This window comes from Asparagus officinalis, chromosome 5 (assembly GCF_001876935.1).
Source record: "Asparagus officinalis chromosome 5, Aspof.V1, whole genome shotgun sequence".
Taxonomy (NCBI): Eukaryota; Viridiplantae; Streptophyta; class Magnoliopsida; order Asparagales; family Asparagaceae; genus Asparagus; species Asparagus officinalis.
Genome location: NC_033798.1, coordinates 110,279,235 through 110,301,933, shown reverse-complemented (window position 1 = coordinate 110,301,933; position 22,699 = coordinate 110,279,235). Strand labels below are relative to the sequence as shown.

Below are 22,699 nucleotides of genomic sequence, written 5' to 3'. Positions count from 1 at the left end.
AGGAAGAACAGGTCCAGATGGGAGATCGCCAGGAGCCAGATGATTCTCAGCAGGAGTGCCTTGCAGATAAAGTTGAAGAATAGGCCTAAGTTTAGTATCTCGTCTTATTTGATGATCCTAGTTGTTTTTGTAGTCTTTTCCCTTCTATTTCTGTTAAACAATGTATTTTATATTTCTTCAGTATTCATTTGTTCAGTTATGTATAAGGGCATGTTTGACCCGAATATTATGTCTTGGATGATATTCACTTGTGATATGGATATTTTGTTCTGAGTTTGTCTATTATATTCTCGCTATTTGTGATCGGGGACCTGTGTCTTTGCATATTTATTTCCAGATGCTTAGCGTATTAGGTTGAGGAGAAATGTTATTTATTCTCTTTAATCTAATACGTTGCGGGCTTGTTCACGTTCCTATTCCCAGGTATTTTGGAAAGCGAGGCGTGACAAAGTTGCCCCATGTTAGTTCTAATCCGCCCCATGTTAGTTCTAACCCGCTCCATGTTAGTTCTAGCTAGTTCTAGCTCTAATTCATCTTAGTTCTAGGCTCTTGGGCTCTCAAGATAGTTCTAACTTGCCCCATGTTAGTTTTAACCCACCTCATATTAGTTCTAACCCGCCACATGTTAGTTCTAGCCTGCTCTATGTTAGTTCTATCTATTTCTAGCTCTAATTCATCTTAGTTCTAGGCTCTTTGGCTCTCATGTTAGTTCTAGCCCGCCTCATGTTAGTTCTAACTTGCCTCATGTTAGTCCATGCACTCTTCCGGTCTGCCGGTGTTGTTGAAGTTGTAGAGCCGGTCGTGGATGTAGTGGTAACGTGTCTTACACATGGTGTGTGCTCCTGTAGTTGTAGTTGATTGGTTTAGTTTGCAAATTGTGTTCATAATTATAATGTACACGTTTGTTTTGGGGTAACAGATTTTTTAGGCTTCCGTGAGTTTGATTGCAACTAGAGTCGCTACTTAAATTCCCTTTACACCTTAAAAAAGATTGCAGTTAATTGCAACCTAAGTCTGAAACCGTACTACAAGCAGCGTAATAGTTCTATGGAAACAAATAACTGCGACTAGCAAACTCAAAATATTCAGATTGCTGATACTGTTGTTACATGGAACCAAACAGAGCGATGACCATCAGAGCGATGGCGACGACTGTGACGCCATCAGAGCGATGGTGACGACTGCGGCGTCGGTATGTGTGAACTAACACGCCACAGTTTAGAACTAACACGCCGCAGGTTAGAACTAACACGCTCAGGGTTAGAACTAACACGCTGCGGGTTAGAACTAACACGCTGCGGGTTAGAACTAACACGCCGCGGGTTAGAACTAATATTCCACGGGTAGTTCAGCACGCGATGGTTTGAGCTGTAGGCTTTTGATTTGGGCGAGGTGATAGCCGCAGAGTGAGTTGGGAAGCTGAGCTCCACCGGCGACGCAGTTACGAAGGCGGCGGCCTGCACTTGCATCAATAACCGAATTCATCCAAAATTTTCAAAATAACAACTTCCAATTAACTCCCCTCATTTCAACACTTTACCAGAATTAGTCCGCTGGCAACTGTTCCTTATCTTCCCCTCCTTCCCCGTAAGCACCCCCAAACTCCTCAGCCTCGCCATCCCCAGCGCAAAGTACCTCTTGAAATCCTCAAACTCGTTCGCAAACTCGTTGGCAATCCTGATCCCGTCCATTGTGGTGATCATCTGCTGTTCGATGCGGAGGATGTCGCGGTTCTTGAGGACGTGGTCGAAGTAGGAGCTCTAGAATGAGTGGTTGCTGCTGCCTGAGGTCGGGTTGAGATAGACGGTCTCGTTAGAGATTCTGGAGCCAGTAGTGTTCGGTGTGCATGTCTTTCTGAGCTCGGCGACGAGGGAGGGGGTACATGCACTAGTCAGGCCTGCCAGTGTTGTTGAAGTTGTAGAGCCAGTCGTGGATGTAGTGACAACTTGTCTTGCTCATGGTGTGTGCTCATGTAGTTGTAGTTGATTGATTTAGTTTGTAAATTGTGTTCATAATTGTACTATACACGTTTATTTTGGGGTAACAGATTTTTTGGCTTTCGTGAGTTTGATTGCAACTAGAGTTGCTACTTAAATTCCCTTTTCACCTTAAAAAAGATTGCAATTAATTGCAACCTAAGTCTGAAACCGTACTACAAGCAGCACAATAGTTTCTACGGAGGGGGAGCGGCGACGATCTACAACAACGAGGACGGGCGGAGGAGGGGAGGGGAGGTGGCGGCGAACTCGAGGGGAGCTTTGGGGGCCTGGGTGGAGGCAGCGACGACGAGGAAGGCGAGGGCCAGAGCGACGAGCTTAAGAAAGCCATTAGTTTTAGAGAGAGGAGAGAGAGAGAGAGAGAGAGAGAGAGAGAGAGAGAGAGAGAGAGAGGATATGAGTGCTGGGTCTGAGGGATTGAGGAGAGAGGATAAGGATAATTTGGGGATTTTAGCTTAGCTGACATGTAATAATTGCTAAAAAAGGGCTGCAGCACAAAGTGTCACACTTCAAGCGGCTGATCCACATAGGGGAAACTATGAGGGGCCTCGTCATATGAAGTTTCTGTTTTTTAGGCCTGAGCACATTTTTCCCTTTTTTTAACCCCAGAGGGAGGAGGGGTTGTTGGGTGATGTACTCGAGCACGTGCAACGCAGCCAATTATCTACCACCTAACTCTAGAATTTTGGGTTAATTTCCATGTCTTTTTATGGTTAATCAGACAGTAGTCGTGACAGATCCGTCATTTTGTCTCAATGGTGTTCCTATATTTAACTTATTATGATTGTATTTGGAATGATATATAAGATAGTGGGTTGGACGAAACCTTACTTTAGGGCCCCAAATTTCTAACCAAACGAGCACATACCAAGCTTAAAAAAAAACAAAAGAGAACAATTCGACGCCAAATACGGTCTCTATCGATGTTTCATTTGGGGAAGAAAAAACGCTCTCTATCGCTTCCTTCTCTCAATCTGCAATCTAGGGTTTCAGCTTCTTCCCTCATTCTCGCCGCACAAATCAATTCAACTGAAAATGGAGCTATCATCGACGATGATCCCATCCCTCTATCGAGCTCTCGTGATTCACTCTCGCGTTCGATGAGGATCCTTTCTCTTCCCAAGTCCTAATAGAATATTCACAAATATTTAACGTGTGCATAAACGAATCGAAGCCGAACTCATTTTAGGGGTGTGCAACGGTCGGTTCGGTTTGGTTTTTACCAAAATTTAAACAACCGAACCGAACCGCCTATAATTCAAAACCGAACCGAACTGTTGCAAGTCGGTTCGGTACGGTTCGGTTCAGTTTGTTCAGTTCTAACTTCATCAAACTTCTTATCAAACAACAAACTGTGTTAAAGAAAAAAAAGTAGGAGATTATGAAGCATTAAACATTAATATAATGATATTGTTTTTAACCCATAATGATTCAGAAAATAAGTTTAGGGTTTGAATCTTTGACTCTTTGGAGACAGGTCGGGTAGGGTTTGAGATCAGAATGGGTAGTATTGCACTATATTCGGTCGGTTCGGGTCGGTTCGGGTTAAAAAGTTTTCAAACCGACCCGAACCGCCCTACTCATAAAATCGATTTTTTCGGGTCGGTTCGGTCGGTTTATTCGGTTTGAACCGAACCATGCTCAGCCCTAACTCGTTTCAGTATCCGAGTCTATTTCGAATACAATTTCGAATATATAGAATTCGAATGCAAATAGTGTAGTATTCGACTTGACTCGATTCCGCGAATATTAACCTGATGCCATTTGGAGCCCCTTGAGATCGTCTAGGATCCAGAATCGAACTCTCACTGCGAACAAACTCGACAATCTCTCTCTCTCTCTCTCTCTCTCTCTCTCTCTCTCATGGCGACGAGCATCAATCAGCACCAGTGCTCTCTCTCTCTCTCTCTCTCTCTCTCTCTCTCTCATGGCGACGAGCATCAATCAGCACCAGTGGCTTCTCGATTCCCACTCCCTCAAGGTTCGTCCAATCTCATTTCGCCTCACTCAAATTCCATAAAGAAAAAACTAATATTTCCTCCAATTGCAGGGCTCAAATTCTCTTATGGCACAGCCGGATTCAGAGCCGAGGCGTCGATGCTGACGTCGACGGTGTTTCGAGCGGGGATCTTGGCGGCGCTCCGATCTCTGAAGACCGGCGCCGTTATCGGCCTCATGATCACGGCATCTCACAACCCCGTTAACGATAACGGCGTCAAGATCGCTGATCCTGATGGAGGGATGCTGACTCAGCAGTGGGAGCCCTTCGCTGATGCCCTTGCCAATGCTCCTGATCCCAAGTGCCTTCTCGATGTCAGTCTCTCTCTCTCTCTCTCTCTCTCTCTCTCTCTCTCTGTCTCTCTTAATGGAAGCTAAAGTTCAAAATTTATTGTTTTCCCCCCTATAATTTGGTTAAGTAGATGAGAAATTGACGGATATCATGCATAGAAGAGATGGGTTCTCTTTATAACTAAAATTGCTTGAGAGTCTTCTGTTATCATTTGTTTATGTTTTAAGAAGGATGTTACTTCTTCGTTAGTTAAAGTTGTTTTATAGAAAAAAAATTCTAAATAAACCCATTCATATTTTTTTTCTAAAAATAGACCCCTTGAGTTTTATTTACAAAAATAGACTCATTTTATCTTAATTCGGTTCCTAAATAGTCGGGGTTGTCAATCCCGACTATTTAGGAGGTTGTAAATCCTCAATTATAACCCTAAACCCTAACATTCTATGCACTAAATAGTCGGGGTTGGCTACCACGACTATTTAGAAACCGGATTAAGACAAAATGGGTCTATTTTTGTAAATAAAACTCAAGTGGGTTTATTTTTAGAAAAAAAATTATGAATGGGTTTGTTTAGAAAATTTCTTCTTGTTTTATATAGGGTTAATTGTGAACTCGCTCCCTATAGTATTTGTTGCGTTTACGCCCCCAGGAACCAAACTCCCTCTGACCCATATTAAATGTGAGATGCCCTCCTTTTATAATACCCAAAATGCCCCTGGATGGGTTGGACACCTTTCTAACTCATTTGCTCTCGTTTTCGCTCTTTGTTCTCTTAGGACTACACCATTGAAACCTGTTTGAGCTCCGTTTGAATGGGGCAGACGAGTGAGATTAGAGAATTAGATCTCAATTTAATGTCTCTCTCGTTCTTTTTCTCTTTTTTTTTCAGTTATACCTTACTCTTCCCATCAATTGGTGAAACCCAAAGGAAGATATCTAGTTTATCATTACAGCAGCCTCTACCATGTTTCTTATTGCTTTCTGGAGAAGAAAATGCAAACAAATGGAGAATCAAGCTTCTTAATGTATTGCAACATAAATGTGAAGAGAAGAACCAGTTATTTAGCTTTCAGTTTAAGTTCTGTTGAAATAAGTCTGTTTAGTTTGTTATTCAGTTGCTGTATTCAGTTGCTGAAATCAAGTAGCAATTAGTTCATTTTATTTTCTGTTATGATGTGAAGGCTATTTAAGAAGCCTGAGTTGTTCAATAAGATAATGAGATTCATTCCCACATTTGTTGAGTTTCTCTCTGTTCAAAGCTTTGATTCTTAACATTGTGGTATCAGAGCCTGCATAGGGGCCTGATTGTGAGAAAGAGAGTGATTGTGAGAAAGAGAGAGTGAGTGAAACACTTCAAGAGAAAAGAGTGGTTGAGAGAAATACTCTGAGAGAAAGAGTGAGATCACGATGGCGACTGAAGGACACAACTTGCTGAGCATTCCCAGATTTGATGGGGACTATGATCACTGGAGCATGCTGATGGAGAATCTGCTGAGATCGAAAGAATACTGGAGCGTAATCGATCCTGGTTATACTGAGCCGGCTGCTGAAATTGTGCTGACTAATGCACAGAGCAAATCCTTGGAGGAGCTCAAGCTGAAAGACTTGAAGGCCAAAAATTATTTTTTCCAGTCAATAGACAAGTCAATCTTGAAGACAATCAGCCACAAGAGCACATCCAAGCAATTATGGGACTCCATGAAGACAAAGTATCAAGGGAATACCAGGGTTAAGAAAGCTCAACTTCAGGCTCTTCGTAGAGAGTTTGAGATTCTGGAGATGAAGAATGGAGAGTCTGTAACGGACTATTTTTCCAGAGTAATGATGGTGGCAAATGATATGCGCAATTATGGAGAAGATATGCAAGATGTCAAGATCGTGGAGAAGATTCTGCGAACTCTCACCGAGAAGTACAACTACATTGTATGCTCCATCGAAGAATCAAATGACATCGATTGTCTTTCTGTGGATGAACTTCAAAGCTCCTTGATTGTTCATGAACAAAAGTTTAGAAGAACCAGCAGTGAAGATCACGTATTGAAAGTTGCAACTGAAGAAAGAAGAGACCGAGGTGAAAGAGGACGAGGTCGAGGTGCTTATAGGGGCAGAGGAAGAGGAAGAGGTAGGCAAATGTACAATAAGGCTACTGTAGAGTGTTATAAGTGTCACAAACTTGGACACTTTCAATTTGAGTGTCCAAGCTGGGATAAAGAAGCCAATTATGCTGAGATGGGAAAAGAAGAAGAAGAAGAGATGCTGCTCATGGCTTATGAAGAAGACAATGGAGCTCGAAGAGAAGATATTTGGTTCTTAGACTCGGGATGCAGCAATCATATGAGCGGTGACAAGAGTTTGTTCTATGATCTTGATGAAAGTTTCAAACACAGAGTGAAGCTGGGCAATAACTCAAGAATGGAAGTGACAGCCAGAGGTAATGTGAGATTGAAAGTAGGAAGCTTTACACATGTTATCAGTGAAGTTTACTATGTGCCTGAATTGAGAAATAATCTGCTGAGTATCGGACAACTACAAGAAAGGGAACTGACTATTCTCATTCAAAATGGAAGGCTCAAGATATATCATCCAGAGAGAGGACTGATTGTTACATCTGACATGACAACAAACCGGATGTTTGTGATGGTTGCAAGCTCTTTGCCTCAAAAGATCATTGATTCAAAACCATCCTGCCTCTACACCTATTCACATGATGAAGCAAATCTGTGGCATTGTCGCTACGGACACTTGAGTTACAAAGGTCTAAGGATGTTGCAGTACAGGAATATGGTAGAAGGTATGCCTCAGTTCAAGTCTCCATCAAGAGTGTGTCAAAGTTGTCTAATTGGGAAGCAACACAGAGATCCAGTTCCACGGAAGAGTAATTGGAGGGCTACAAAAAGGCTTCAACTTATTCATGCTGATATATGTGGTCCAATATCTCCTATTTCTAATAGCAAAAAGAGGTATGTCATTTGTTTCATTGATGATTTTACTAGAAAAGCATGGACTTATTTTTTAGTAGAAAAGTCAGAAGCATTGAGCATGTTTAAGCGCTTTAAGAATTATGTTGAAAAAGAAACAGGAGAGTATATTAAATGCTTGAGAACAGATCGAGGGGGAGAATTCACATCCTTTGAGTTCAATGAGTTCTGCATGGAGCACGGCATCAAAAGACAACTGACTGCAGCCTATACTCCTCAACAGAACGGAGTGGCTGAGCGAAAAAATCGAACAGTGATGAACATGGTTCGATGCATTTTATCTGAAAAGAAGGTTCCCAAGACCTTTTGGCCAGAAGCAGTAAATTGGACATTCTACGTTCTTAATCGATGTCCAACTTTTGCTATGAAGGATCAGACTCCTGAGGAAGCTTGGTGCGGAAGAAAGCCATCAGTGGAACACTTTAGAGTGTTTGGGTGTGTGGCTCATGTACATGTTCCAGATGCAAAAAGAACAAAGTTGGTTGTTGGGCATTAGTGAAGAATCCAAGGCATATCGTCTTTATAACCCCATCACAAAGAAGGTAATAGTGAGCAGGGATGTTGTGTTCGAGGAGGACAAGTCTTGGGATTGGGACAAGAGCTATGAAGAGTTTGTGTTGGCTGATTTGGAATGGAATGATAAAGAAAAAAATGAAGCAGTGAATGAAGGCTATGATGGTACAGCCAGTGAAGAAAATGAAGAGGCTACGGATGAAGTGAGGGAGGAATCAGAAGCAGAAGATCAAAGAGAGTCAACAAGTCCAGAAGAAGAGAGAAATAGAAGAATTAGAAGACCTTCAGTTCGAATGCGAGATTATGATAGTGGAGAGGGACTGTCAGAAGAGGAAGATGTAAGTATGAATTTGCTTTCAGCTTTCTTTTCTGATTCTGACCCAACTCACTTTGAAGAAGCAGTAAAATATGAGAACTGGAGGTTAGCAATGGACTCTGAAATCAAGGCAATAGAGAGAAATGATACTTGGGAGCTCACCAGTTTGCCTACTGGCGCGAAGAAGATAGGGCTGAAATGGGTGTATAAGACTAAGGTTAAGGAGAATGGAAAGCTAGACAAATTCAAAGCTAGATTGGTCGCTAAAGGTTACGTGCAACAACAAGGGATCGATTATACGGAAGTTTTTGCACCAGTTGCAAGGATGGATACTGTAAGGATGATTGTGGCATTGGCAGCTCAAAGAGGATGGAGTCTCTTTCAACTTGATGTTAAATCAGCATTTTTGCATGGAGAGCTGAAGGAAGACGTGTTCGTAGAGCAACCAAGAGGCTATGAATTGAAGAAGTGTCCTCAGAAGGTGTACAAGTTAAAAAAGGCCTTATATGGACTTAAACAAGCTCCACGAGCTTGGTTCAGTCGTATTGAGGCACATTTTGTGAGTCAGGGATTTGAAAAATGCTATAGCGAACAAACTCTGTTCATCAAGACAAAGGTTGAAGGTAAAATTCTCATTGTCAGTTTATATGTTGATGATTTAATATTTACTGGCAATGATGAATTTATGTTTGATGAATTTAAGAGTTCTATGGTTAAAGAATTTGATATGACTGATTTGGGAAGAATGAGATTCTTTCTTGGCATTGAAGTTTTGCAAAGGTCAAATGGAGTCTATTTGTGCCAAAGGAAATATGCTCTGGAAGTTTTAAGGAAGTTCAGAATGGAACATTGCAATTCAGTCCACAATCCGATTATTCCAGGTTGCAAGTTATTCAAAGATGAAAATGGAGTTGAGGTTGATGAGACTCTGTACAAGCAAATGGTAGGGTGCCTTATGTATCTCACAACTACGAGGCCGGATTTGATGCATGTTGTGAGTTTGGTGAGCAGATACATGTCGAGACCAACAGAATTACATATGATGGCGGTCAAGAGAATTATGAGGTATTTGAGAGGAACTTTGGAGCTTGGTGTCTTTTACGAGAAAGGAGGAGATGAAAAACTTGTTGGATATACAGATAGTAATTATGCAGGAGACTTGAATGATCGCAAGAGCACGTCGGGATATGTGTTTATGCTTGGCTCAGGAGCTGTTGCTTGGTCTTCGAAGAAACAACCAATTGTCACATTATCTACTACAGAGGCTGAATTCGTGGCTGCAGCTGGATGTGCAAGTCAGGCTATATGGATGAAGAGAATTTTTGAGAAACTAAGCTTGAAGGAGAGTAAGTGTACGAAGATTTTTTGTGATAATAGTTCTACTATTCAATTGTCAAAGAATCCAGTACTCCATGGTAGAAGTAAGCACATTGATGTGCGATTCCATTTCCTTCGTGATTTAACTCGAGATGGTGCTATTGAGCTGGTATACTGTGGGACTCAAAACCAATTAGCAGATGTGATGACAAAGCCTCTTACCTTGGAAGCTTTCCAGAAGTTTAGAGCTCAGCTTGGTGTTCATCGAGTTCCTGAGTTAAACTAGTTGAGAACTAGTTTTAGGGAGGGAATGAAGAGAAGAACCAGTTATTTAGCTTTCAGTTTAAGTTCTGTTGAAATAAGTCTGTTTAGTTTGTTATTCAGTTGCTGTATTCAGTTGCTGAAATCAAGTAGCAATTAGTTCATTTTATTTTCTGTTATGATGTGAAGGCTATTTAAGAAGCCTGAGTTGTTCAATAAGATAATGAGATTCATTCCCACATTTGTTGAGTTTCTCTCTGTTCAAAGCTTTGATTCTTAACAAAATGCTAGTTGAATTTGTTTATGGCCATTTTATGGTTTTTGTTAGGATTGTGTCTTTGATTCTTTGTATCACTTTATGAGAATTAGATAGAATTAGAGGTCTATAATGATTAGGAGATAATGGATCATCATGATAAGGAGCTTAAATCCTATTCTAATTGGGAAGTCAGGCTAGAGATAGGGTTTTGGTTTCTTTATATATAGTCTTCTATTGTTCTTGGAAAAACTAAGGAGAAAAGTAGAGAGCTGATATTCTTGTAATCTAGGTCAACTGATGGCGTAAACCAGATTCAAGAATAGTGTGCGAGAGGCGAGAGTTTCGTAATTTTTATCCGTGCAAAAGATTACAATATTGGGAGAAGTTTTGTAGTCTTTGTCCATTCAAAAGATTATAAGGAGTGTGTTTTTGTGAGATTATGAAAATTGATTATGTATGTGAGGTTGAGAGATTGAGAGATGAGAATTGAGCGATTCCTCTTGTAGTTCTCCTTGATACATAATGAATTTCTCATATTGTTACCTCGTGAATGTATGTGAAAGTTGGTCGACTAAACCACATAAATCTCTGTGTTCTTCTTCTTGATTGGAGTTACTTTCTATCTTGTTAATTGTGGGTTGACTTATGAGTTGTGGACATTGTAGTAGGGGAGACTTAAAAATCCGCAGTAGCTTTTTAGTTTTATTAGTAGCAAAAGTCATAGAGTCGTCTTTTTCCTTACTGTTGACTTCGGTGAACAATTTTGATGCTGGAGTTTGCATCCTTGAGATGGGTGAGAACAGGTGAGAATGGATGAAATATAAACGACACAAGTTAAATTTTGATTTTTGGGATAAGAGAGGACTTTCACTTGGGGCTAATTTTGTAATTTGGGATGAAGTTTGGTTCCCAAGGGGTGTGCATGCAACAAAAAATACTACAGGGATAGTAAGTGCAACTCAGTGATACTACAAGGGGTGTGTTCGCAATCCCTTTTATATAATACATGTTCGCGCGTAATTAGCAAGGGTGCACTATTGCATAGGCCCTGATGCCAGTAATGCCAGTAAAAGATGCCAATTCCTTTTCTTTCCTTACTGTGTAAACTTTGCTGATTCTTTTTTAAATAGTTTTTTCATTTTGTATTGGCAGGTAGTTCTAAAGTTTATAGAGGAGGAGAATATAACCGTTAGGCGGATTAAATTCTGCAGAGATCTTACTAGGAAGAGACACAAGGCCTAGTGGCCACGCTTTGTCTGAAGCAGCGAAACAGGTGTGCTGTGTCCTCCAAGTAGGTTGTAATTTCTCACCTATTTTTCAGTGAATGGCAGATATTATTCGTTGGAAATTTTTGCAGGGTGTTAGCGCTGTAATTGGGGCAGTTGCATTCGACATGGGGATCTTGACAACCCCACAACTTCATTGGATGGTTAGAAGGAGGAACAAAAGGATGAAAGCATCTGAATCAGATTATTTTGAACAACTTGCTAGATCTTTTAGGTCAGTCCAAAATGACCATTTATACAATTTGATGAAGTATCTGTACATTGTTTGGTTCAAGATGTGAATGGTGGATGCAGGTGCCTTGTAGATCTGGTTCCCAAAGAAATGGCTAAGCTGGTGGATGCAAAACTTGTAGTAGATGGAGCAAATGGTGTTGGTGGAGGAAAACTTGAGGAATTGAAAGGAATGCTAACCGGGTTGGAAATTGAAGTAAGAAATTTAGGTAGGAAAAGAGAAGGTGTTCTTAATGAGAATGTTGGTGCAGATCATGTACAGAAGGAGAAGGTTGTTCCCTACGGGTTTGGTTCTGGTAATGTGGGCATAAGGTGAGGTGTTGTCCTATTTCTTCCTACACTTTGTATGTGTTCTGTGTGCTTCAACCTTTGGTTTGGATTTTGATATAATGCCTATTATATAAACTTGTTTAGTATTTCAGGTGTGCAAGCTTGGATGGTGATGCTGATAGGCTTGTCTATTTTCGACTATTATCGGCAAATAGCAGTAGTGTTGATCTTGTTGATGGTGATAAGATACTATCTCTCTTTGCTATTTTTATCAAGGAACAATTAGATACTATTAGCAGAATGGAAAATGACAAGTTGAGAAACAGATTATCATCAAGTCTGGGCATTGTGCAAACGGCATATGCGAATGGTGCTTCAACACATTATACCTCAAACAGCTAGGCTTGGAAGTTGTATTTACTCCAACTGGTGTGAAATATTTGCACACGAAAGCTTCAGAATATAACATTGGTATCTATTTTGAGGCAAATGGCCACGGGACAATTCTATTTTCAAAAGATTTTATATCTAACCTGGAGGATATGGAGAAAGAGCTTGCTTCTTGTCCAGGTTAACTGAGTTACCTTATATGACAACATATATGTGCCTTCATAGTTCTGGAAAATTAGTGATTGTTATTACTATTTATTTTACATTCTGAGAGTCGTAATGCTGTTTTAAGATTGTTGGCTATTAATCGATTGATCAATCAAGCAGTACTCTTAGTGGCTTGCTTTTGGCAGAGGCAATTTTACAATATTATGGATGGTCCATTAACAGATGGAGTGAGCTTTACCACGACCTACCAAGCAAACAGTTAAAGGTAAAGTCTATCCCCGTGTACATGTTTTCTTTTCTAAAGGATAGCTTACCCAGAATAACAGGTTTCAATTTTATTCACCTACTTTTTCCATTTCTTTACTTCTTGATGTTGACTGATTTTATAACAAACTTAGAATTAAATGAAAGTTATATCCACTTTACCAGATATATGCATATCAATGTTGACTTTGACTTTTTTGTCCAACAACTATCTAGAGATATAGACACAAGATGCTACAAATGATTAGTGCTAAGTATACTTCTATTATTCCCGTTATCTGCTGTAAAAGTTTGGACAATTGGTACTAGTGACCTAATAGATTTTAAATGGTAAAATAATATATTTAATGGAGACACTTGTTGAGAATGTTTACCAGTTGTATAATTCTTAATAAGATTCCTTCTTCCTAATCTAGTCTCCTATTGAACATGCTCCATTGAGGGTCCAACATCAACATGTCACGTATAACCATCCAAAATCTTCCTTGATACTAACCCGATATCGGCCATACTCATGTCTGAACTTGCTCGTTACTGGACACAGATAAAACACGCGTACAGTGTCTCATGCTTGTCGAACACAGATTCATGTCAGAAGTGGTGAGTCGAACACACGTACATGGCCCAAAATGGAGTACCTTGCTTACGGCCAATTGGTGATGATTGATGATGGTTGAAGATGAACAAAAAGGAAATATATTTGTCTTCTCTAGGTTCCGACAGCAGAGCATTGCTTGAAATGCATGTCTTTAGGGCTGACCTTGCATGACTGTTAGCTGAAATTATATAGGAGGTTTTCACTGTTTTGTTTCTACAGGTTGTGACAGTGTATTATTGTTTGAAATGCATGTCTTCTGGACTTGGCATGTGTGCTTGTTGGTTAAAGATACGAGTTTTCGCAATTGTGGCAAGAAGACTGAATATGAAATGGTATACCAGTACAACAAAGAAAATGAGGAATCAGGTAGGGTTGGGGTTACACAAAGTGGCCCAAACTCCTTTGACATTTGACAACTTGCTAACATGTAAATGCTTTTGGTTTGATCACAAGTGACTCAAGAGTTTCTTTGAAACTAAAATGTCTTAAAATTCTTTCTGCTATACCAAAACTCCAAATTTGCCGTGAGAGTTTTAGGGTTATATGTTTATACTGTAACATGCTCGTGGGTTTAGCGCCCTTTTTATGGGTTGGTGCGTAGACTATTTCATGCGGTTGTACCTTCTTTTCTAAATATACCTTTAAATACGTACTGGTGGGTATTAAATCTGGGTTGCTCTTGTACCATTTTAAACGGCCTTCCATGACACCAAAGCTCTGATGGCATGGTCCAGGTTAAGGGTTAGTTTTACACTAACATGATGTGAACTTAACAAGTAAATATTTATGTTTGTTGCTCTTGTGCAAACAAACAACTAAATTTTTATTGTTCTTTTCTCTATAGTTTGCACTCATGGTGCACATGTAATTTTAGTATATGCCTTTTTGTGGCAGTACTTTATTCATCTTTCTTGACTTTAGCCTACATTCTTCTCTCTCAAAACTAATAAAATATCTTTCTTGATACTCTTAGCTCAGCAAATTCCTAATGCTCTGCAATCCTTAGGTAAAAGTTGCAGATAGAAGTGCTGTTGTCACAGCAAATGCGGAAACACAAGTTGTGAAACCATTAGGTTTACAAGAGCTGATATATGCTGAGACTGGTAAGCAGTTATACTACTTTCAAGTGACTCCTCTTATACCTGCGATGCAACTTTGATTTGTTTCTCAGTTTGATTTTCTGTTGAAAAATCCAATCTGATATAATGTTCTTCTCGATCTGTTTTATAAGAAAATATTAATTTACAGAATTACAGTATCCTCCATTATATGTTTACCGAGTGTGTCGTGCTAACACTGCCTAGGTAGCGTGTATATAGTATGTATGCCACAACACAGGACAATCAGAATTCAGGTGAAAGAATATAAGAAATAATTGTAGAAAAATTCTAAATTGCATATGATTTATTAGATATAATAACTTTTTATGAGCGCATATGATTTATGGCTAATGAGATTCAAAACGACATTAAGTAGTATAATTGTAAACAACATTCGACACCCAAGTTAATGATAAACTGACATGAGTAAGAGAAGAAATATAAACAAATGGAAAGCATGAGCACCAGGTTTAAAAGGTACAATTTACAAGCACTAATGACACTTAGTAATCCAAGTATAACCATGCCGATATTGAATTATTAAACGAAGTACATCTGTATTAAGCAATGCTACTAATTAATTATGTTTTTCAAATTTGAATATAACCCTTGTGAATACTCCTCATTTGGTTTTTCCTACAGACCTTTTTATATTAATACCTCATCTCCCTCAAACCTAAAGTTATTTAACTTCCCAAACCATTGAATTTGATTTATGGGCAAGGTTTACTTCACTATGCTTGTGGAACTTTGTTATCCCCCTTTTTTTTATTTTCACTTTCAGTTGACATCATTTGGAATTAAGATGTTTATAATGATAAAAGGTTAAATAAGTGATTTCATCATGTTTCTATTCACATTAATCTGCAATTAACAGTAATGAATTCTGCAATAAGTTATAATGCATTTGAGGGAGTAACATCCAAAACACAAAAAAAAAATTAAGCCAGACTTCCAAAATCTGCTCATCCAATAAGAATAGATTTTTCCAGCTTGAACTATTTGATCAGAAATACTAAGAAAATCAAAACCACCCAAGCTTCAAGGAGATGGATTTCAAATTCATAGTACTGTCTGGTTTTAACCGTCTGGTTTTAGCCTGAAGCAACCCTAAAACACGATGTTTTTGTAGCCATCATCCAAAACCCAACAGTTCCTTTAAAATTACACATGCACACACACAAGCAGAAGCTATGCACAATTTCTTTTTGGGAACTAAGGTAAAACTGCACCATTCTGGTAAGAGATCAGGTCTCTCAGTCTCCAGTCCATTTCTAGCCCTGGCATTTTCAACAAAAACAGTCAAGGGTAGATATTTTTTAGTGCAACCTTAGTAAATTCAGTTTTCAAACCTAACTTTAACCAAAGCAAAAGTTAGAACAGGGATTGTTTGAAATTCAATTTAAGAAAAAGAAAAAAGATGCACTGATTTTGGTCTTTTACCTATTTATATTCAAGTTATGCTATGCTTGTTTACCTTCTATAGTTAAGAATAGTCAAGAAAATTATGCATATGCCCTCATTATCCGAGGAATGTAATGAAAATCCATTAACACCTTTTATTTGAGGTGGGTATACAATGGGAGATTTCTGAGGGGTGGATAAAAACTCTTGCCAGTCGCAAGATACTAAGAAACATAGATACTACTAGCGGGTTAACCAAGTTAGAAAACCAGCTAAACTGCTTATATGCTTCTCAAATATGTAACTGCCAGCTATAGTTATTCAGCGACATATGCTCCAGCCAACTAGCTGCACATGATCTGCATATGGTCATTTTACATGTCTGTTTTATATGACATCCCTTGTTCTGCAGTTTACAAAACTGAAGAATTTGATATGTAATAACATTAAGCCCCACCCTTAACAAACTTGAATAGGTGCTTTGTGTTGGGTTGGCATGTTTTTTTATTTGATTAAATGAGGATCGTGTATGGCATTGTAGAAGAAATGCATAATGAAAATAAACCTTAATTTGTTTTTTTTTTCCAAATTCTAATATTTTTTTTTCCAAATTCTAATATTATGGAAAAGAAAGGGGACTCTCAGGGGCGATGTTTTATTCGTCCATTCTTGTACAAATTCTAATATTTTTTTTCCAAAATCATGTCATAATTGTTCCTGAATGGTTATTTGTATAAGAATATGCTGAACGTCAGGCCTTTGTATGGACTCAAATTTTGGTGGCTCTTTTCTGGCCAGCAATCTATCACTATTTGCCAGAAACTAGGCCTTTTTAATGTGAGGATAGAACTTATACATTTCAGGTAGATGAACGTGTATTACGTAAAAGATTTACATAAAGTTGACGTCCAATTGTAGAACTCTTTTGACGTTTTATTCGCGGCGCTTTTGATTGCATTCTTGTGCTTTATATCCTCAACAGATATTGATGTAGTGAGCAAACGGTTAACTCTACTGGAAAGCGGTCGCTCAAGGGAGTTTTGACCGTTATAAATTAAAATGAAAAAGGCCCTTTGCCTTACTTTGCTTGCTGGCTCTAAGCCCACTCCTTACTACATTTTTTGACTACCCTTTCGCTAGGAATAGATACGTCAATACCTCAAGCAACAGCAATTATTTTGGTCCTTCCCCATTTCAGGTTTCTGGTTGTGTTCAATCCCTTTTATTGAAAGTCATGGTTTTTATACCCTACATGTTAGTCTGGGAGAAAGGGAGAAGTCATGCTCAAGTTTTATATACTCCTTTTTACAACTGGCTAAAATCTCACAAAAGTTTGTAATCTATATAGGATCAAAGCGGTTTTCGTTACATTTATCGTGACTAAACCTATCAATGGTCACATATACCAATACAATCAAATGACATAGATCAATCATTGATGTGTAGCATGAAAATTACATGCAATATGATCTGTACATGTCTATTTTTAATTGGTTCTACCTTAAACTTTAGTGAGGTCAATGCCAAACATAATGTAACAGAGCGTATGAACTGAATACTTTATTCTGATCAGACAATACAACCAAATATAAAACACCAAAAAATTACAAACTCCTACTAAATCATGATATCCTCAAATAATACCACACTCATATGAGCAGTGTGTTCATGAAAGACCTTAGGTGGTAATCCTTTTGTAAGAGGATCAGCTATTATAGAGTTTGTCCCAATATGCTCTATGGATATCTGTCCACGCTGCACCCTTTCTTTCACAACTAGGAACTTAATGTTATTGTGTTTTGACTTAGTCGAGCTCCTGTTATTAGAATACATAATTGCTGATTTATTATCACAAAATAACTTAAGTGGTCTTTCCACATTTTCCGGAATGTGCAATCCCGTGAAAAAATTAGCAGTCTAATATTCCCTGATTAGATGCATCATAGCAAGCTACAAACTTTGTTGCTATAGTGGAGAAAGTTACAAGTGTCTGTTTGACACTTTTTCATGATATAGCTCCTCCTGCTAACATATAAATATAGCATGATATAGACTTTATGCTATCTTGGTATCCAGCAAAATCAGAATCAGAGTACCAGTGACCTCCAACTATTCTAATTTTCTGTATGTGAGCATATAATCTTTTATTTTCTGAAGATACCTCATAACCCTTTTGACTGCTATCCAATGATCCATACCAGGGTTGCTTAAGTATCTGCCTAACATACCTACATTGTATGTAATATCCGGACGCGTATACACCTGAGCATACATTAGACTTTCTACAGCCGAAGCATAAGGAATCTTCTGTATTTCTTGAATTTTAAGGTTACCTTTAGGGTACCGATTGAGACTAAACTTGTCTCCTTTAGTAACATGGAAGTCACCTAGTCTGCAGTCTTGCATGCCAAACCTTTTTAGTACTTTATCGATATAGCTCTTTTATGATAATCCAAGTATACCTCAAGAACGATCTCGATGTATTTGAATTGTTAATATAAAAGAGGCGTCCCCAAGATCTTTCATCTCAAAATTCTTTGAAAGAAATCTCTTGGTTTCGTGCAACATGCCTATATGATTAGTGGCAAACAATATGTCATCAACATACAAAACCAGAAAAATATACTTACTCCTACTGAACTTGTTATATACACAGTCATCAACAATATTCATCTCAAAACCAAACGAGATAATTATTTGTTAAAACTTATGATACCATTGACGAGGAGCTTGCTTGAGTTCATAGATGGATTTTTTTAATTTGCAAATCATATTCTTCGGGTTTCCTGACACAAAGTTTTATGGATGTACTATATAGATCATTTTATCAATGTCTCCATTGAGAAACGCAGTTTTAACATCCATCTGATGTAACTCAAGATCAAAATAAGCAACAAGCATCATTATTGTTCTGAAAGAGTCTTTCGACAAAATCGGAGAGAAAGTCTCTGTATAATCAATACATTCCTTTTGAGTATAGTCTTTTGCAACAAGACGTGCCTTATACCTCTCCACATTATCATTTGTATCATGCTTGGTTTAAATATCCATTTACAACCAATTGGTTTTGCACCTTCTGACAATGGAACAAGTTTTCAAACCTTATTGTCTTGCATAGACTTGTACTCTTCACTCATTGCATCAATCCACTTTTGAGAGTTAGAACTTTCCATGGCCTAAAGGAAGTTGATTGGATCATCTTCCAACATTCTATTATTTTCCTCACGTTCTTGGTTAAATACAATATAATCATCCGGAATAGCATTTCTTCTTTCTCTCGTGGATCTCCTTAATGGCACTGATTCTTGAGGTTGTTGAGTTTGTTCTTCTGGAACAAGGAGTTGTTCAACATTATCTTCTTGAGGTTCCGGATTTACTTCTTGATCAATAACAGGTATAGGAACCTAAATATTGTTAAAAGTAACAGTATGGATTGGATCTGAAACCAATTCATCCTCAAAAGCAATGTTTCTAACATTATTTCTCCCCCCAAACTCAACATCCTAAAAAAAAGTTGATGTTCTCGTCTCAAAAATAGTCATGAGTGTGGAATTATAAAACTTATAGCCCCTAGATCATTCAGAATACCCAATAAAGTAGCTGCTAATTATTTTGGAGTCTAATTTTTTTCATTTGGCCTATAAGGCCTTGCCTCAGCTGAACATCCTCAAATATGTAAATGTTTTAAACTGGACTTTCGACCAGTCCAAAACTCATAAGGTATTTTAGCAACTGCTTTACTTGGTACTCTGTTCAGAATGTAAGCTGTTATCTTTAATGCTTCTCCCCAGAGTAACTCTGGTTAAGAAGGATGAGCAATCATACTTCTTACCATATCCTTAAGAGTCATGTTTCATCTTTCAACTACACCATTCATGCTGGGTAACCCTGACATGCTGTATTGTGGGACGATATCATATTCCTCTAGGTATTTAGCAAATGGTCCTGAATGTTGTTCACCTGAATCATCATATCTGCCATAGTACTCACCACCATGATCAGATCTAACGGTTTTAATCCTTTTGTTGAGTTGATTCCCAACTTCAGCTTTAAAAACTTTGAACATGTACAGTAACTCAGATTTTTCATGAATGAGATATAGGTACCCATAGGCCTGTCCATCCGGGCCGGCCCGGCCCGGCCCGGAAATCCGGGCCCGGGCCGGGCAAAACCGGGACCCGGACCCGGACCCGAGAAAAATAACAAAAACAATAATTTTATTAATTACTTAAAATGACATAAATTACAAATAAGAAATGATAAAAACATATTCTTTATTAATAATTGATAAATCAGTTACAAATTACAAGTACAAATTTATTTTGGAATTAATCGCATCACAATAGATAAGTAAATCCCAACTAGGTTGGCACCTACTCACCTATATCACTATCATTTGCAATTATTTCCAAAATAATTCTTTACAAATTGTAAGCTAAGATATAAAAACTACAATCTATTCTTTATATCTATCTGCTAGTCCCAATTCTTCAAATTTATCTTCAATTCCAGCCATCCGATCGATGCCTTGCGTTCGCTTCTCGTACCTCCACCAATCTTGTAGGCACATCACCGCTTGTACAGTATATGGATCCAAGCATGTCCTGTGATCGTCGATCAAACGACCTGCTGTGCTGAAGGCGGATTCCGAAGCTACCGTCGAAACCTGCACTGTTAGTAAGTCACGAACCATGGTGGAAAGTATAGGATATGAAACTGATCCATATACTTTCCACCATTGCAAAATATCTAAAGCATTTCCTTGACATCTAACTAAAGAAGCAGAAAAATATTCATCTATTTCAGAAACCTCCGATGATGACGATCCAAGTCCAGATCCACCAGTTAGCTCGGCTACCATTGCATACCTATCAAAACTTACACTTTTACCTCGGGCTCGGGATGAGCTCGAAGAAACCGAAGCTGCAGACTGTTGTGCAGCTACACCATGTCTAGCTGCATACTCATCATATAAAGTTTGAAAATAATTTCTAATAAGTAAATGATGAGTAGTAGCATTCAGGGTGGTTCCATCATCTAAGTCTATAACCTGTCCACCATACAATGACTGTAACAAACTTCGAAGGCCAATATCCTTCAAGCATGGATCAATAAGAACCCCCAAACCAAAAATATGAGGAATAGGCCTAAAATACTTATTAAATTTGCTCTCCATTTCAAAAACCATAGGTCCAAAAGTAGCATCCAAACGATATTTATCAAAAATTTTTTGAATATTTAAAATTTGTAAAGCAGCTAAAGTAATGGTTGGATAATAACAGCCAGATAATAACATGGTAGCATCATAAAAAACTTGTAACATTTCATTTAAATTACATATAACTGTCCATTCATCTTCAGTTATTCCATAAGTGCTACCAGAACTAGAACTAGAAGCATAATAGTTTATAAAATCAGTTATAATGTCTTTATATTCTATTGCTACACTTAACATTGCATATGTGGAATTCCACCTATGGTCAACATCTTTTGGAATTAGTCTAGGCTTTACATTTTTTCTTTTACAAAATTGTTTCCATCTTTTAAGTCTTTGTTCAGAAGCACTATGCATGTAAGCAACTGTTCTAACCTTTTCTATCATGGGTTTAATTTCAGTAAATGCACTTTGAACAATTAAATTTAAAATATGACAGATGCACCTAATATGAAAAAGATCACCATGACATGGCAATGATAAAGATGATCTGATAAAATCAACAGCTACATTATTATTACTTGTATTATCTAGTGAAAGAGAAAATATTCTTTCTGAAATTTCTAATTTCATAAGTTCTTCAATTATTAAATTTGCAACATTAGCACCAGTATGTGACTCTTCTATTGCAATAAAAGAAACAACTCTTTTAAACATTTGCCAATTTTCATCAATCCAGTGTGCTGTGATACATAAATATCCAGTTTGTGCTCTAGATGTCCAAATATCAGAAGTTAAAGAAAATTTACAGTTTAAATTTTTAAAATAAGAAATTATTTTTTCTTGTTCCTGTTGATAATATTTTAAAATATCACGTTGACAGGTTTGACGAGAAAATTTTTTAAATGCAGGATAAAAATCATCTCTAAACATATCTTCAAATTCATCATCTTCTACTAATTTAAAAGGAATGTTTTTAAGAATGATAAACCTTATTACGCATTTCCTAGCTCTGGCAGCGTCATAGTTCCAACTACCGAGACTACCAGAAGAGGAGGATTGAGAAATCATAGATTGTCGGATATCACCTTGAGGAGTCTGGCCTTTGTTGTGTTTATCTAAATGGCGTTTTAGGTGGTTGGTGCCGCTCTTATGATGAGCTTGAAAAATCTTGCCGCACAAAGCACACTTAGCCTTCTGGGTGAGGATCCTACCGTGTTCATCCTTGGTGACGTCGATCTTCTCGTAAAAATACACACATCGGATCTTGGCCGTTTAGGAGCTCTTGGTGCAGATTCGTCGCCACCGGATTAGGGATTAACTTCGGTAGGAGGACTTATAGTAGGAGGACTCATAGTAGGAGGACTCATTTCAGGATCAGGAGATATGTTTTGCTCTTCATAATCAGATCCGGAAGCCATTTGATGAAAGGATTAGAAAGTATAAATAAGAGAGTATAAGAGTATAAGAGAGAGTATAAGAGAGAAGAGATGAGTTTTTGGTGTGAAGAAAACAAATAAAAACCCCCCTCTATTTATAGAACCAGCCCCCTAGGCAAATGACCAAAATAACCTCACAAAATAGCCGTTTTTGACCGTTTTTGGGGGCAAAACGGTCAAACGGTCAAATCTGCGGGCCGGCCCGGATTTTTCAGGCAACGGTCACCACTGGTGACCGTTGCCCCCGGGCCGGGCTGCGGGCCCGGGCTGCCCGGCCCGGAATGTGACCCGGCGCCGGCCCTGTTCCGGGCCGGGCCGGGCGCCGCTGGGGTAACCCGGACCCGGGCCCGAAACCCGGCCTGGCCCGGATTTCCGGGCCGAGGCCGGGCCGGGCCGGGCCGTGGCCCGGCCGGGCCCGGGCCGGCGGGTAAAATGGACAGCCCTAGGTACCCATAACGTGAGT

General features: G+C 38.7%; 1 protein-coding gene across 1 annotated transcript; it reads left to right on the top strand.

Annotated features, from left to right (window-relative positions):
• On the top strand, positions 3,861 to 16,577 carry LOC109842360 (phosphoacetylglucosamine mutase-like). The gene is given in 10 exon segments (XM_020411247.1): positions 3,861 to 3,978; positions 4,048 to 4,310; positions 11,084 to 11,116; positions 11,118 to 11,204; positions 11,289 to 11,431; positions 11,512 to 11,760; positions 11,871 to 12,102; positions 12,105 to 12,288; positions 12,462 to 12,541; positions 14,145 to 16,577. Coding segments are annotated over 10 exon segments (1,542 nt in total). The 3' UTR covers positions 14,298 to 16,577.